The following is a 16,622-nucleotide window of genomic DNA, read 5'->3' as shown; positions in this document are numbered from 1 at the left end:
AGTTTAACAGCTTAAGACAGACATGCAGTTTATTACAACATCTCTGGAGACCTGTGGATTTAGATGTCACACACTGGTAAATGGGGGTCACTTGTATATAGTCAAGGGGTTTCGATTGATTGTAGTATAAATACACCTTTATCTGGCAGGTCCAGATTTTGGTGAGTCAGTATTGTGGCAAAAGACAATGGAAACTCCGTCTGCCAAACGGTGACTGAGAAGCACAAGTCAAGGTGATGGGTACAAAAAATTTTCCAAGTCACTGAACATCCCTCGGAGGACAGTTAAATAAGTTATTAAGTAATGGAAAGAGTATGGCAAAGGTGTCAATCTGCCGCAAGCAGGCTGTTCTCATAAACTAAGTGACTTGTGATGGAAAGAGAGACCTATCACAACTCTGAAGGAGTTACAAGCTCCAGAGGCTGAGATTGGAGACAACAATAGCCACCTTAAATCTACTTTGATTCAATGCTGCAAGACAAAAACATGAAAACTTTGGGATAAATACTTTCTATAGGCACTGTAGGCAGCCATGTTCCTTCTCATATAAACATGGCATCACCAGCTGCCTCTCTATAACCCAGATCTCACCTTCACCCATTCACCTCCAACCAACAGGAGTTACTAATGCTGCAACAAGAGACATGATCCCTCACTGGCTTCCCACCGTCAAACAGTTGCGTATTATGTGACACCGAGTCAAATGAGAGCACTGCTTCTGGGGATTAAGGAAGAGCTTTGGTGCTGATCTCAAGACTTTTCTGAGAATGAATATTATTTTGGGAACACCCCAATTATACTGCCCAATACTGGGAAAGTAGGAAAAAGAATTTCCTGGACAATACATTTTTGAATGACATGTGATATCTATATATTCACATCTTATCTTCACTGTAATGTATGTCTTGCCTTGTCCTTTTCACTGCATACTGTACTGTTGCATTACCAATTTCAACAAGTCTGATATTACTACATTAATTGCACTTGTTGTGTAACATAAATCAATTCATCAAATACCCATTGTGTAATATCTCCTTTTAGAGTATCTCCTCTTCAGAAGTCAGAGGTGGTGGAGATGGTAAAGAAACAGGTGAAGGTGATCACGCTGGCCATTGGTGATGGTGCTAACGACGTGGGAATGATCCAGACAGCTCATGTTGGTGTGGGAATCTCGGGCAATGAGGGCCTGCAGGCAGCAAACTCCTCTGACTACTCTATTGCCCAGGTGAGCACGATGGCTTACACCAAGTGAGAATAACACTGATTTATGTATGTTGTTTCCTCATTAGTAGATGGAGATGGAAGACTATACATATCTAAAGTAGGAACTTTACCACTTATTATTTAAACAAGTTACCTGATGTCATCTTATTTGTAGTCAAAGAGGGTCAGAGAAAATTACCAAACCAATGCACTTAAGCATCTAATCAAATAGTGAGACTTAACTGCTACTAATATTCAGACAGTGATTAGAGATTAACAGAAAACAATCTTTAAGAATAAAAATATTCACACACTGACACCTTAGCTAAAGTATGTACATACAATAAAAACCATAAGACTAGATCACCAGATGTTACACTTTGCACTTAGATTGTGATTTTATCTTGATTAAAATTTGATTTAAAAGTTTGATTTGAATCTGCAGGTGCATGTCCTCAGTTTGACATCAATACGCTGATATCCATGCCCATTTCTATCTTCTGAAGGTCAAATTCCACAAATTATCAGTCCTGTCATTGTCTTCTCAAGTGTAATATGTGTTAGTGATAGCTTGGCACATTGTTCTGAGTAACAATAGGTCATATGTCAGCCTGGGCATTAGCTTATACAGTGAAGTAGTAACACCTGTAAAACAGGCATCTGGTGACACCCAGCTCACACCATAACTATACAGAAAAAGATCCCGGCAAAATGCTACTTAAAAACATCCATACAGTAACCAGTTTGTCTGAAACTCTGCATCGATATATGATACCCATAAGAAACAAAAGCCTTGCAGTTCCTGTATCATGCCTCTGTTTCTACACAGCACGCCGCTCAGTACATCATGTTTCTATTACAGCCACAGGGCTTGAGAGTATGGGAAACAAATAGTTGACTAAAACACAGTGCACTCTCTGTGCTTCAGTACGCAATTACCGTTCAAGAGACTTGGGTTTGTCTTAAGTGCCTCCTTCAATCGGCATGACATGTAAAAGTATATGTCTTTCAAATACAGGTGGCCTCTTATAATCCATTTAGTTTGTGTCCACTCATCAAATTAAATTACACTTTCAGACTTCCAGTGGTGTTTCCCGTAGATTGGCGTAACGGTACATTAACTGCAATTTGCAGACTGCAAACTGAAATCAATCCTTGGAGGTTGTGTAACTTGTTTTTCTATTCCTATACATGATTTATAATAATGTTGTAAGTATCAGATGAGCATCCTGATGCTCTAGATTTTTAGGGAGCTGGTTTCTGTGATTTAATACTTGATAGCCCAGAGTTACCTGTTAAAGAAAGTGGAGAGTGAAGAGGCTTTGGGCATAGGCAACTCTGCTCTCCGTCTGTCATCAGCTCAGGTCTGTGTTAACTAATGTTTGATCAGACCATTCGGGGCGCCTGCTGTCATTTCACCAAAGAATACTGTGGTGATGGTGAAAGACAAGAAAGCCTTCAAATAAACAAATTTCTGTTCCCCCAAAATAAGTTGAATTCTCCTCCTCCTACCTCCCACTCTAGTTTCTGAGATATTTCAAGAAATTTTCCTTGTGTCAGAAGGCAAGTGGATGCAGATATAGATTGTGTGCTTTGTTTAAGTAATTTACTGGCATCTAAGAGGATAAACTTACTTCAAAGTTCTGCTGTCTTATTATTATTATTATTATTATTATTATTATTATCAGTTAGAAATCACACTGAAATTATAAGTTCACAACAGGCCCTAAATGGTGGTATAATTATAAAGCCATTTAACTATTATGCTGAGCCCTTGGAGACCAATACCTCTGTATGAACTCCTCCATTTTTAACAACTCAAAGCTTGGTCTTACAATCTTTTACTTGAAATTTCTGGAATGTGTTGGCGAGAACTTTGGCCTCAGTGCCTCATCAGTCCTCTCTGCTGGGGGAAGACAAAATGCTGCTGCTTTCTTTAATCTTGAAGTTCCTGTAACTGCTTTAGTGTTCCAGCACTGATCTCTGATCATGAGGAACCATTAGACAGTGTACTGTACACAGACTTTTGCTAATCATTCATCTTCTTTTCTCATTTTCCTCCATTTACTTCCCTCCCACACAGTTCAAATACTTGAAGAATCTGCTGCTCGTCCATGGAGCCTGGAATTACAACCGTGTAGCCAAGTGTATCCTGTACTGCTTCTACAAGAATATTGTCCTCTACATCATTGAAGTAAGTCTCACACAGTAGCCCTTAAGACTGGGAGTCATGCAATGAGCCAGATCTGAATGCAAAGCATTGAGGTTTGTCCACATGACATTATTAGGTAAAGGCAGAAATTCCTTGTTAGAGTTTCCATGTTTGTATTTCTGTTGACTGGCCCTTCACATTACCTGCCAGTTTGTGAGGCTCCAGGGTTTGAGTTTTGACGTACCTAGACAGAATATACACAAACAAATAGGCACACACACACACGTACACACACACACACACACACACACACACACACACACATACACACACACACACACACACACACACACTCAGTAATGACGGGGAAATTAATTAACTGGAAGTCTACATTTCAGCAGTTATTGGATCCTTGGAATATATTAATCCACACAGCTAATCTGAATAATCATCAAGTACAGCCATCTCACTAGCAATGCTACGCATTTCTTTTTACCATATTACACTGTGTTAACAGCAGATAAAGAGATATGTAGATAACATTGGACATGCTAAAAAAATAAAAGGCAGAACCCTTATTTACAAGTAGGTAACAATAGATTAATATTGTGGTAATTATCACAGCATCTTCTCAGTATCATTATTTGATAATATTTAAGTATTCAGAATAACAAAAAAAGGTTATCTTCTCTTTCTACTTAGTTGTATTGTTTTATAGTAATGCTCTCAATTGTTTGAGATCTCATAAACTGACAGATGATTTGACAATATTTAACTTTTATTTAGACATGAAAACTGGGAACCATGATGTCTCCATAAGGGAATGTTGCCCCGTGATTATGAAAGTTTTACTGTACTGATAATCCAGGAACATTTGCTTTGGATGATAAATCATGAGCAGGTAATGAATGCTTTTCATAGCCACTCAGCTCCACTCTCCTTGCACTTCAATGGATAATGGTTAGGAAGGTTCACACATGTTTTGCACATCGTTCTGTTGGTGTGCGGTAAGTTTGATGGCATTTGAAAGATACCAGACCCAGTACTGATTGCAGGTTCAGAGCTATAACCAAAAATGACCAGACAGGTTAAGTGCTTCCTATCAGCAGCAATTTTATCATCAGGAGTGTTCAGATGTTTTGATCTACTGGCCATGCACTTGTCTGATGGAAGTAGCAACTTTGGCTTTGCATTTTTCATAAAGTCTAAATTAGAAGTCACTACTGATCATACTTTGTCCCACAATTAATATCAGGAGGATTTAATGGAGATACACTGTTGTACTGTATTTAATGTAATTACCAACCATTATACCATTATTATAAACAACTTTGTTTGTTTATTAGGTACGAACTTTAGCACCCGCAATGTGGAAAACTGTCTTTGGCTTTACCAAACAGAATAAATGAAAAATAAAAACAAGACAAGTAAGGACATACACCAAGAGATCAGAACATAAGAAAGCAGAACAAAAGAAGAAGAAATTACTCTGGCATTTAAAAAAATAGTCCCCCCACTCTTTACACTTATGATGTCTGAGGGGGACCCAATAGCCATAGAGAGCAAGTGATTTACACACTTCTTCTGCCTTTGCGCTGTGATAGGGGGACAATGTGGAGAGTGCTCCCTGTCCATGCTATGCGGTGACAAAAAAAGAATCAGCCACATGTTTTTTTTTATATTATCGCCATATAACCTGCCATGGAAATATAAGGACTTTAAAATTCTCTTTTGTTCATCCTCTTTCTGTAACACTTGACCTCTGATCCCCCTTTCCATCATCATTCTAGTTTATATACCATGGAGAATCAGAAGACTACCTTTTACATTCCAGCATGTCTGCTTCTGGCTCATTGTGACCTGAAGTGAAAGAGGGCAGACGCTCTCTTTCCAGGCTATAACTGTACTTGTAGGTTTTGCAACTCTTTGATCGTGTTAGCCTTTTCCAGATAAGGTGAAATAATGCAGATCCAAAATAAAATTCAATTTGAATTTTCTGTAGCACATTACATATGAATACATATGACATTTCACCTGTGCCTGAATGTTGAATTTCTTTCATTTCTTTGTCCCTGTTTTAGCCATGCATGAACTTTTCAGTGTTTCACTAACTCAGAATTTACTGTTTAAGTCCAAAAGAGGTGGCAAAACTTCTGTCTATATTATGTAACTTTAAGACCATGCAAACAGCTGTATTTTATTAAATTTGTTTCCTCTCTGCCCCTCATTTGAATCCTGAATGGACTTTTATGCCACGATCACATCAAAACCGAGTCAAAATTCCTCTAAAGGTCCTCTATGAAATATACCAAGTCCCTTTTAAAAGTGTTTTTTCCCCCTACAACTGGAACATAACATCTATAGTTCTGTCTGCAGGGCGAGCTTCTTTCTACCACACCTTTTGTTGCTCTTTGAAAGCATAACTCTCCCTCTCCCCGTATTCCTTCAGGGGATTCAAGTAGATAATAGGACATTTCTTCACTGGGAGCTTCAATATTTCAAGTGTCCCTGTTTTGTAAGACCCTGACATCTAACACACCAGCAAGCCCAGGGGATGGGTAAAAGCTGCATTTGTTGCACTAATAGGTTTACTTTTGTGCTTGCATGTTTTTCTCGTCGACTCCCAGGCTACCTTACAAGGAGAGAATCGAAGATGTTGACGGGAATTTTAACTTTTTTGTTCACCGCACCATTGTCTGGTACAGTGTGTGTTACAATTTGAATACCAGGACTAGGAGACTCTGTGTTTAAGCCTCTTTTCGTCTCCCTCTCTTTCCACTGGGTCTTTGGTTCCTTTTAAGAGACATAGAGTAGGAGGGTGAAGGATTCTGCAGCTATTGTGGAAAAAGTGAATGTGAGCGCAACTTAGTCTGAGGCTCTTTGAACAGTTGTGCGATCATTGTGACTCACTGAGGGTTAATTGTGAGTCAGAAAGTAAGGCTGCCACTCCAGTGGATGATTGACTGACAGCTGGAACTGCTTCACAGTGTTTCCTTTGGCATTCTCCATGCTGTTGATTATGGTTGGCATTCCTTTTCCTAATCAGTTAAAGAACAGTTAAAGCTGTATCAGGCTTGAAACATGAGCACGTCTATATAATTGAAAAAGGCGGTTATAATTACTCAAATGTTTTTTAAACAATGTGGCCCATTGCTTATCAAACTTTAAGCAGAATTCATAGCTCTTACTTTGTTACAAATTACACTATTAACTAAAACAGGAGTGAAAAGGATTGAATTCAGCCACATTCAAACTAAGAGGCCTTTCCAAAGGAAGCCATAGCAACTTAGTTCAAATGGCTGTTCCAGCTGGCCACTCATGTTTGATTGACACATTGCCAGGGTGCTACAGAGGGGGCTGATGGACAAGTGGCATTTATGAGGCAATTACATGAAAGCTCATTCAGTGCGGCTCAGTGTAGTTAGAGACGGCTCAGAGTTGCAGAGCAAAGCTTGCACGCTGAATGAAACCGCAGAGGCCGTGCCTGGCATTGTAAGACAGCTTATGTTTGTAGCCCCCCATATTTCTAGCATATTTATCAGCTCCCTCTTTATGTCCCTCGTTATTCTTTGCTTGCTTTGTGTATGAATTCCATTAGCAATTCTGCAATACTAAGCTTAAGAGTATCAGGAATTGCATTGTTGGGGACAAATGTCATGTTCCCCCCACCCCTCCAACCCATCGCCATTTCTAGGCAAGGCCCGCAGAGCAGCCTTGGAATCAGTGATTTTTGATTCGCTGATGAATATGCATAAAGTCTTCTTATCGGCTAGCCGCTGCCCAATCCCCCTTTTCTCAACTCCCGCTTCCCTCCATTACTGTTTTTCATGATGTGCAGTCGGGGAGAGAGGCCAGCCACACCCCTCCGCTGAGTGGCACTCAATGAGGAGAAGAAAAGGGGAAGAAAAATCCTGCCCGGTACTTCCCCTAATGAGCAAATCAATGCATCTGTCCCTCAAGAGACGAGAGAAGGAGAAAAAGAGAGAAGCTATTGGGACCCCAAGGACCAGGCCAAAACACTCACATAGAAGCAGTTACCACATGCTATGAATAGGATCCTTTTTTAACTTAGCACAACAATATATCAGCCCAGAGCCTCTCATTGGGCAGAGCTGTAATTAATTCAGCAGTTTGACCTAACCGCTAGCCTCTCGTTACCGTTGCTTGAGTCACATTAATGGTTGAAACTGCCTCATGGCTTGGGCTTCCTCTACACATAACCCATAGCAACGGCATCTGAATGTAATTTCAGCAAGCCAAGACCCAAAACACCTAAAACTATTCTTGCACTGCCAACAGATGTGCTGTACACCTTCTGACTCTCACGGTTACAGAGCCTCGTGGTTCCAGGTTTGGTTGAACATCCCACGTGAATTTGAAAACAGGCCCCCTCATATAAAAGAAACTACATCATGGTAGAGTGCACCGGATGGAGTGGAGGGTGGGATCTGTGATGGGTGGGTGTGGCAGAAAGGGGAGATGAGGGGCAGGGTCTGAGGGCACACACATAAACACAAGCTTTATCTATAGGCACCCACCAAGGGAATGAAAGGGGGTCTGAGGGTGGTGGTGGGGTAACAGACATTTGTTTTCATGCATACTCTTATACGATTAAATTGGAATGGCCAGTAGCAGATTGGTATTGGTCATGTAGAGAGTGGCAGCGGCGGGTGGGGCCCTCATATAGGCTTTGTTCCAATCTGAGAATTTGTAGCAGTTCATGCCTTCATAATGGAGTTAAATGAAGCGGGGAAATGCTTGGTTGGCAATAGCCAAAACACAGCACCCCTGATGTTTCCTTGACAGATTTAGGGCGAGGAAAGCCGGTTCTGGACAACTAAGTGTTAAATTAGAACTCTGTGAGGAACAATTTCTGATTCATTGTCAGTAAACAAGCAGTTTTCATGTTGTATATGCAGTTTTTCTCGAGATTGTGTCAGACAAATCTGCTAAGTAATTTACTCATGCCTTTTTTCCTACCACATACTAAATTTTAACTGCTCTCCTTGTATGTCAATATTGTTAATTTAGAATATCTGTGCTCTGCCCTGACCTTAAAGGCATTGTTTTGTTCAGATAAGTATTACTAATCAAGATATGGTGATAAGCATCATCTCCAGCCAGCATATGGTTTACATTACCTCTCTGTCCCTTTCCTAACACAATATATCAAAGTCTCCATCGTTCAGAGTCCCACAGCCCTGACTCTGCCCCTATAATAATAATAATCTTTATCAATAATCAATAATAATAATAATCAATAGATCTTTATCTATAACAAACCTCATCTGTCAACCACTTGTCTTCAGGTAGATCAAGGAGGGAAATAGTGGGCTTACTATATGTTTGTGTATTATTCCATGGTGAATCCGGTCTACAATTTGCATCATGGAGGTGGCATCTAGAGGTCTAGGCTTTCCTGCTCTATTGTGGCCTCTCTGCCTTTCCTGAATTTGAAACCTGGCTAAGTTAAACTAATGACATGTTGATCACAGGTCAGTACTTCAAACAAAACCATGTTAGTTTTAGAATCATGTAGTTATTTTTTGTAATTGACAGGAAACATTTATTTGTCCTGCTTTATTCGATAACATTATTGCAAGTTGCCTCACCCTTGTGATCATTTTAAAGATATATTAGCAGGAGCAGTTCTCTCTTTGATATTTTTCATATTATAAGAGACTCTGCAGCCTCTCTCTGAAGTCTCTGTTATATGACAATGAAGAATGTAGTGTGATGGAAAAATGGATTGTTAGTCTGTAGACACAGTGAGCCTGTCTCAAATCTGATAACGCTAACCATTCACCCTCACTATCACTAATGGAAAGCATATTTAGTGTTTTAGTAAAGCCTACAGTATCAAATTCAGTGCCTTACTAATTAATATCAAAGTAATGGGAAAAGTAGACATGAGTATTTTGGACATGAAATCATCCTTGACATCTTGTGTTTTTCAATAAAAATGATAAACTCTTAAACATAAACTGTTTAATAAATAAAATCTGTGATTATATTTAACTACTTTCTGCGTTCTTACTCTCTTTTTTTTGTGTTATTTTGTCTCACTTAGATCTGGTTCGCATTTGTCAATGGCTTCTCAGGCCAGATCCTGTTTGAACGCTGGTGCATCGGCTTGTACAACGTGGTGAGTGTTAATGAAATTTACTCTCTAAAGAGCCCCTTTTACTCCTTTACCCCGTCTCTGACACTGAACTGATTTGCCGTGGTGCCCCAAAACTGATCCCTTTATTGCGTGATTATGTCATCAACATCTTGAAAACTTTCTCCTTTATTTATGACCTGTTGTCAAGTCCATATTCCCTCTGTGCCCTAAACTATGTACTGAATACGAAAAAACAACAGCGTTGCTTGCACCAAAGAGTGTAGTTAGCAAGGGCAGCTACATTTGAATGATAAAAAGAATAGAAAGAATGGAGCAGCAACTGAGCTGGCTGCTGATGTAGAGAGTCCCACAGGGCTCTATAATGGGACCACTCCTAATGAACTCATATTTCATATCTGTCATGAATTAAGTAGAAGGAGAAAATGTGCATCTGCAAGTCTGATCTTTAATACCAAGCCCACAAGGAGTTGATGTGTAACTTTAAACTGTTTATTAAAATCAACTCAATTCAATAAACAAAAATGAATGAGAGAAGTGTGAATTGAAATTTCCCTGCATTCCTGATCAGCCTCAAATGGAAGTAATTTATGGGAGGGAAAGCCTGTCAAGTGAGAATGACATTTCCACAGCCCTGCCTCTTGCATTAATTTCATAATAAGCCACAACCTTAGAATCAGTACTGTATTGGGTGGTGGGAAGAGGGTCTTCCACTTAATCAAAAAACTGGGTGCATTCCTCCGGCTCAGTGGGAGTCTGTCGGAGGCAGTGAGCTGAATCCACCCCTCAATGGAGATCTTCCTGGGCCTGGCTGTGAATAAGAAAGAAGCCCAGTGGAGCATGTCCTGTGACCCGCTGCTCCTGCAGACTGAGGCCTGCAGACTCCCACTCCAGATGGGCCTGCAGGGAACTCACAACAACTGACCCATCGAGCCACCCCAGCCACACAATAGCATCACTCCTCTCTCAGCAGCTGCTATACAGAACAACATTACAACACCACTGAGAAATTACACTTTGGCTAAGCTTAAATACCTGTTTCTTAGTCAAGAGCATTGCAGATGTTCATTGGAGACGGGTTTTGCATATGAACAGACTTGAAGCCCAAGTCAAAATAAGAAACGCTGAAGGGTTTTAAAGTCAATGGTTTTCAGTGATATAATATATAGACATTTGTGTATAAATGTATGGAGATGGTGGCAATGATTAAGACAGGCATTTCTCATAAGTTTAAAAGAATTAGACGTTAAAGTATTTATACTGTGCATGTACAGTAGTTTTAGAAATGTGATCAAGCTTGCAAAGTGATTTTGGCTTTCAGTTGCATTAATATCTTTCCTTTAATACCTAGAGAGTATAGTCAGATCAAAAAATAATTACAAACTACAAATTAATCCATGTGATAGTGGATCGGCCATTTGAATTTATTTAAGTGTGTTAGCCACACTGTCCATTTGCTCTATAATATTGGTAATTGTAATCATTAACAATGTTTTAAAAAATCTTAACTCAAAGATGTACTCACTAGATTTTTCAAAGCATTCAGTTGCATCTCATGGGCTTTATCACATGACATGGGATGTGGTTGAAAGCTTAAAAAAAGCAAACATGAAACTTTTCAGTTGCATTTTGTCACACAAACTGTTCCCAAGGTCAAGAATGGATTTTCTAATGATGTAGAATACATATTTGAATGCCATCCGTTAGCAGTTAAAACAAAGAAGTGATTATTTGTGTGGTTTAAATTTGTTGGAAATTGAAATATTTTCATGAAATAATCTGAGTGCATCTCAAATTTACCACTGATGTTTCTCTGTGTTTGTGTACAGATATTCACTGCTCTGCCTCCTCTCACTCTGGGAATATTTGAGCGCTCCTGCAGGAAGGAGAATATGCTGAAATACCCAGAACTCTACAAAACCTCCCAAAATGCTATGGGCTTTAATACCAAGGTAACACTAGTCTCTGTCACATGCATATTTATTGTTTTATTTACACATGACCGGATTTAAATACTTTTAGATGGCTTTTTCTATTTTTTGAGTTATCTTGATTAGTTTTTAAATCTTTTCTGGCCTCTATCCTGTTATTTTTAGTGACAATAACATAATTTCATGATAGGGAGCTCTCACATTTCTTCAGATCTAGTGCAGTAAAGCAGGCAAATGTCCCTGGAATTTAAAGGTGCTAGTACTAGTACTTCGTATTTGGTAGTCTTTGGAGCTGGTGGTGTTGCCATGGTCTGATTTACTGTTTGCACACTGTATCTCACTTCATCACCTCTGGTAAATGATTTTATGTTCAACTTCTAAAAGGGGAACTAGTTCTGCTAAACAATCACACATTTGGTAATCCATTTTATCATCTTAAATTGAGAATTCAGTTTGTGCTCCTCCACACAAAAGGGCAAATGTTCCAGCTCTTACAACCAATTAACATCACATTAAAAAGATGTTTTTGTCTTGCGCTCTTGATGTTCGGTACTAATGCATCTCCTGTCACAGTGAACTGGCAGCTGTAGTCAGTGGGTCTCCAGCCGTAGCCTAGTTTGGCCTGGCTTGACCTATTCTGTCTGTTTGCAGGGGCTGTCGGTTAGCTTTTCTCCGCTGGTAATAAAGATGTCTCCTCCTTTCTCCTTGCTGAGCCAGAGCCCCGGACCCTCCTCACAGGCGTGGTGACCTGGTTAGCATGGCATGGAGGTGGATTAAAGACGGATTGGCCATGGCGGTCAGGGCAGGGAAGGTCAGATGGGTTGGGGGATGCAGCAGAAATAATCAGGGGGAGGGAGTAGAGAGAGTGTGCTGTCATTGTGTGACAGAGTTTGTTGCGGAAAATTACGCAATTTGTTTAAGTGAAGGAATTATTTGTTCTCAGTGCAAGGCTGTCAGATTGAGTTTTACCTATCCAGGACCACACTCAATGTATGAAATAACAGTTTCCATCTCCGCCTTTGCTAAGCGAGGACAGGTTACTTCTGCTAAAAGTTTTCAGATTGGCCAAGTAAAGTTTAGGGTTTGTTAGTCACGAGGAGACCACTAGCTTATTTAAATCTAGCCTAATAAAGGAAAACCCTCCAATTTCCTCCAAAACAAAATTAATTGGAATCACATTTTTCTGAAAATCAATTGTTTGTTGTTTTTTTTAGCAAAAACGCCAAACAAATCTCAAATGAAATGATTTGATTCTTTTCTTTGTCATATACAACAGTTAACAGAATATTTTTGGCTGTTTGACTGTTGCTCAAATAAAACAAGCAATTTAAATACATCAACAGTCGTTAGTTGCAGCCCTACTAATGTCACACCTGCTTTATTAGCTGTCAGAAGAATGTATGCGAGTCTCTCCTAGAGCTATTATTGCAAAAATTACTACAAACATTTGAGACCGTAAACTCACACATGATTAATAACCACGCTCTAGGTCATTAGGTGAGTTAATGTAAGTAAATCCACCACTTTTAATGGCCTGGATTGTTTTTCATAATTAAAGAAAGCTGAAGAAATATAGGCAATTTGGTGGCAAAACAGACTTGTTATACACAAAACAAGTGCTATTTGTTGTCTGTAAATAAATGTGTTTTTTTGCAAGTGTTGACAGCGTCAGACGTTGTCTTTATTCCATTAATTATACAGTAGATTAGAGAAACATTTGTCCTCACAACTGATGATTTAATCATCCAAGATTTTGGTTGAATTCTGTTGAAGGGTGCATTTTCACTTGATTAACTTTTTTGGAGACTTCATTAACCTTTTTATGCCAAAAAAGGGTCACAAAAGTATGTTTGATAGTTGGAAGCAAATGAACCTCAATTTTGTTTGGGCCACATTTTCCAAGACCCATAAATGATGACTCGGCCAGGTCAGCAGGTTGTTTTTGCTGGCTTGTCCGCTCTTTTCCTGAGATATTTTCCTTGCAGCTGGCCCGAGGCGAGGCGAGAAAATCCAGCAGGAATTTGGCCCCTCGAAGGGCCTGTCTTTTTGCACGCCTGGCTCTTTTGTACGCAACAGATACTGTCTTTGTGAATTAAAGCTGTTTGTGTTGAGGTGAGAGAAGGGAGTGACCGAGAGTGTTGAGGCGTAGCGTCAACTGTGTTGCCCGTTCGCTTTTAATTACGTATTCCTGACACTTGAGTCACTCTAATAAACCCTGCTCCCCTTTATGTGGTCGTAGTAATTACAGCAATTTAAAACTTTCCCTCTCTTATACTCTTCTATTTCTTTCCCATTTTACCTCACCCGTTCAAAAAGAAAGGGGAAGAGGTGGGCAGCTCTGGAAATATTTGGCTCAACATTAATTACTGGCATTCATGCTTTTTTTTGGCTATTAGGAGTTACACAAAGGGAAGAATCTTTACAAGACAGACCGGGCATTCATTCAGAGGGGATCCCTATCCCAACTTGCTGGGATACACAGGGAAAAAAGAGCACAGGGTGGCTGGAGTGATGAAAAGGAGGATCCCACTGACAAATGATTATGAACATTTATTGATTTCATTAGCATTCATTATTGTGGGGGGGAAACGAGGGCTTGTTTGTGCCACCATAGTGTTTGGGAAAGGGGCAGTTGAGGAGGAGGCTGATAAAGAGCTGAGCCTGTCAGTGGGAGGCTAATTGGCATAAACATGTGATTGTAACATTAGTGCTAATTTAATCCATATTTGACCACAGAGATAGAGGGATGAGGGTTGGTTTCGGCCACCCTACGCTCAGTGTATTGGGTTTTGTGTACACAGTGGAAGGGTGAGATAATCCTGGGTGGGGGGTGGCTGCTGTGGGACTTTGTTTAGTCGATAGAAAAGGTGAGGAGGTCACGCCTCTGAGGCCAAGGTATATTGTTGAGGCTTATAGTCACTGTACTATATTCTCCTTTACTCTCTTCTTTTTCACATCCTTTCCTGGCAGAATATTTGAAATAACCCTACTGTGTAAAACAGTGCTAATAGTTATTTTAAAATGACCCAAACCTGCAGAAATCACAATAAATGTTCACTTTTCCAGTTTGTCTCAAATAAGTTGTGTTTTATGTTTTACTGACAGCTTTGCTGAACTTGTTGAAAAGGGTGTTTTTAAGAAAGCGAGCCTCTAACTTGTCGTCTGCCAAGAGCCAATGATTGAAATGTGATGTTTTTTCTGTTTGTATTTTTCCTCCGTCAGCCGGTTTGACAGATTTTCAGCTCTCAGAATTAACACCAACGTCAGGGTCAGCACAGGGGAGGAAAAGGGGCACAAGCGATTTTTGGCAGAATAGATTTCACGGCTGTTTAATGCTACATCACCCATTAGTGTTTTGTTTGGCTCCGGCGTTGCATAATGTAAATTTGAAACAAGGTGGTTTTGGAGTGGGAGTATTGATTTAAACGACTCATCCAAAGTCTGTGTGCTTGCATACACAGACACACACGCAGACTGCGGTCCACACCACGATTTTCCAGGCCCTTAATAATTACCATGAAAACAGTTTAATCTCTGTCAGGCCTGTCAGTCTCCCTGTGTGTGTTTTTAGACTGATTTCTGCTTGTTTAAACTCTCCTGTCATTTATTTCTACACCAGTTAAAATTCTCACATGAAAGGGCCGGAGCCTAATGAAATGTAATGAGAGGAAACCCTCACACTGGCAGCACATATATTAACATTGTATAATGTTCTTATCATCGGGGCGAGGACATGTATTTTGTAGTTTCTTATGCTTACTGCTTTTTTATTTGATTTCATTGTGTTACCTACAGTGTAATCTTTAAAAAAAAAAACCCTGCACACTGACATTGTTCACTTGCCTTTCACTGCTCGTACACACACTCAGCAGCCTCTCTCTCTCCCATAACACACACAGAGGATATACAACGTGTCTGTCAGCGGGGTGGCCATTCAGCTAGGAGACCCTGACAAAACCGCCACTTAGCCTAGCGCTGGGCTGGCACAAAGGGCCCAGGTCAGGGGTCACTTGGAAGGCTGGAGCTCCCCACACCCTTTTCTCATGCTTTTTTTCTCTCTCTGTCTCTCCCTCTCCTTGGAATCTCCTGCCGCTTCCAACCCCCCACCCATCTCTGCTTCCTCCTCCTCTCTGCCTCCTTCCCCTCCATCCTTCTCCCCATCTATTTTGCAGGTCTTCTGGGCCCATTGTCTGAACGGCCTCTTCCACTCCGTCATCCTCTTCTGGTTCCCCCTTAAAGCCTTCCAGCATGGTAAGTAGCTCCCAGAGACTCCGCCACGGCTCTCGGTGGACGAAGAGGGAGGACAGTCAAACACACATACTTTGTCTTAATTACTTCTCTCTTCAACCGTCCGGTCATGAATTGCAAACATGTGTGTGCTCCGGCAAGAGCGACACACATTAACAAGCGGGTTTTCATGTTTGCACCAGTCCATGTGTGCACACAATGATCTGCTGAAATGCTTAAACACTTATTCGCACTTACTTCATTTTTTATAAACACACCGCTTAGATAGAAACTTTCCACTGATTGTTCAGTGCAGACAATGATGTTATTTTAATCCAAATAGATAACTCTCTTTGTGTGTGCAATTAAGTTTAAATTTAATTCACAATAACTTTATTTATCTGTAGGTCAGTTGTGCATGTTTGTGCACATCAAAATGCAAGGTTTCTGTGTGCATGCAGAGAGAATAGGGATCTTTGAGCCAGTAAGTCTTGGCTGGCCAAAGCAGAGGACCACACAAGCTTGGGCCTGCTCTCCAAACAAAAGCGCCAAGCCCTCTCACTCTGACTGACAGGCTGTCAGCAAAGCCTCAGCGCACACTAGACATGTGACCAGCCGGAAGTAAAGGGAAGGGGAGCTTCTCTTTCTTCCTTTACTGGCAGTTGCACACTGCTGATATTTTAGCCGCAGCCCAAATCCACATGGGCAGTTTGGAGCAATATGTCTGTGATTTGCAGTTAAACACTATTTTGTTAATTTAAGAAGTTCTAGCCTCTGTTTTAGGAAAAGTGCTCTCAGTAGGTTGGATTCCAATTCAATGGCAGAATCATTAACCATTTAGTCAGAAAAAAACAGTCATTCTTTCTATTCCAGCAGCGAATTAGCCAGAACGTTTCATTTCTGACCATGATTAATGCACACCAATTCTGCTTTTCAGTCTTACAGATGGCTTTTCATAGAAACACTCTTTCCCAATAGTTGCGAAAGA

At 40.3% G+C, this 16,622-nt stretch overlaps 1 protein-coding gene across 8 annotated transcripts in view; it reads left to right on the top strand.

Moving 5' to 3' along the window:
* atp8a1 (ATPase phospholipid transporting 8A1) overlaps positions 1-16,622 on the top strand; it is a 175,790-nt gene that overhangs the window by 136,874 nt on the left and 22,294 nt on the right. For all 8 annotated transcript variants that reach the window (XM_046030148.1, XM_046030146.1, XM_046030147.1 and 5 more), the window contains 5 exons: positions 1,042-1,225; positions 3,287-3,397; positions 9,426-9,500; positions 11,306-11,428; positions 15,580-15,658. In XM_046030148.1, the coding sequence (XP_045886104.1) occupies positions 1,042-1,225; positions 3,287-3,397; positions 9,426-9,500; positions 11,306-11,428; positions 15,580-15,658 (572 nt within the window). The remainder of the gene's footprint in view (positions 1-1,041; positions 1,226-3,286; positions 3,398-9,425; positions 9,501-11,305; positions 11,429-15,579; positions 15,659-16,622) is intronic.

Source organism: Micropterus dolomieu, linkage group LG19, assembly GCF_021292245.1.
Source record: "Micropterus dolomieu isolate WLL.071019.BEF.003 ecotype Adirondacks linkage group LG19, ASM2129224v1, whole genome shotgun sequence".
NCBI lineage: Eukaryota > Metazoa > Chordata > Actinopteri > Centrarchiformes > Centrarchidae > Micropterus > Micropterus dolomieu.
This window is presented reverse-complemented; position numbering and strand designations above follow the sequence as displayed.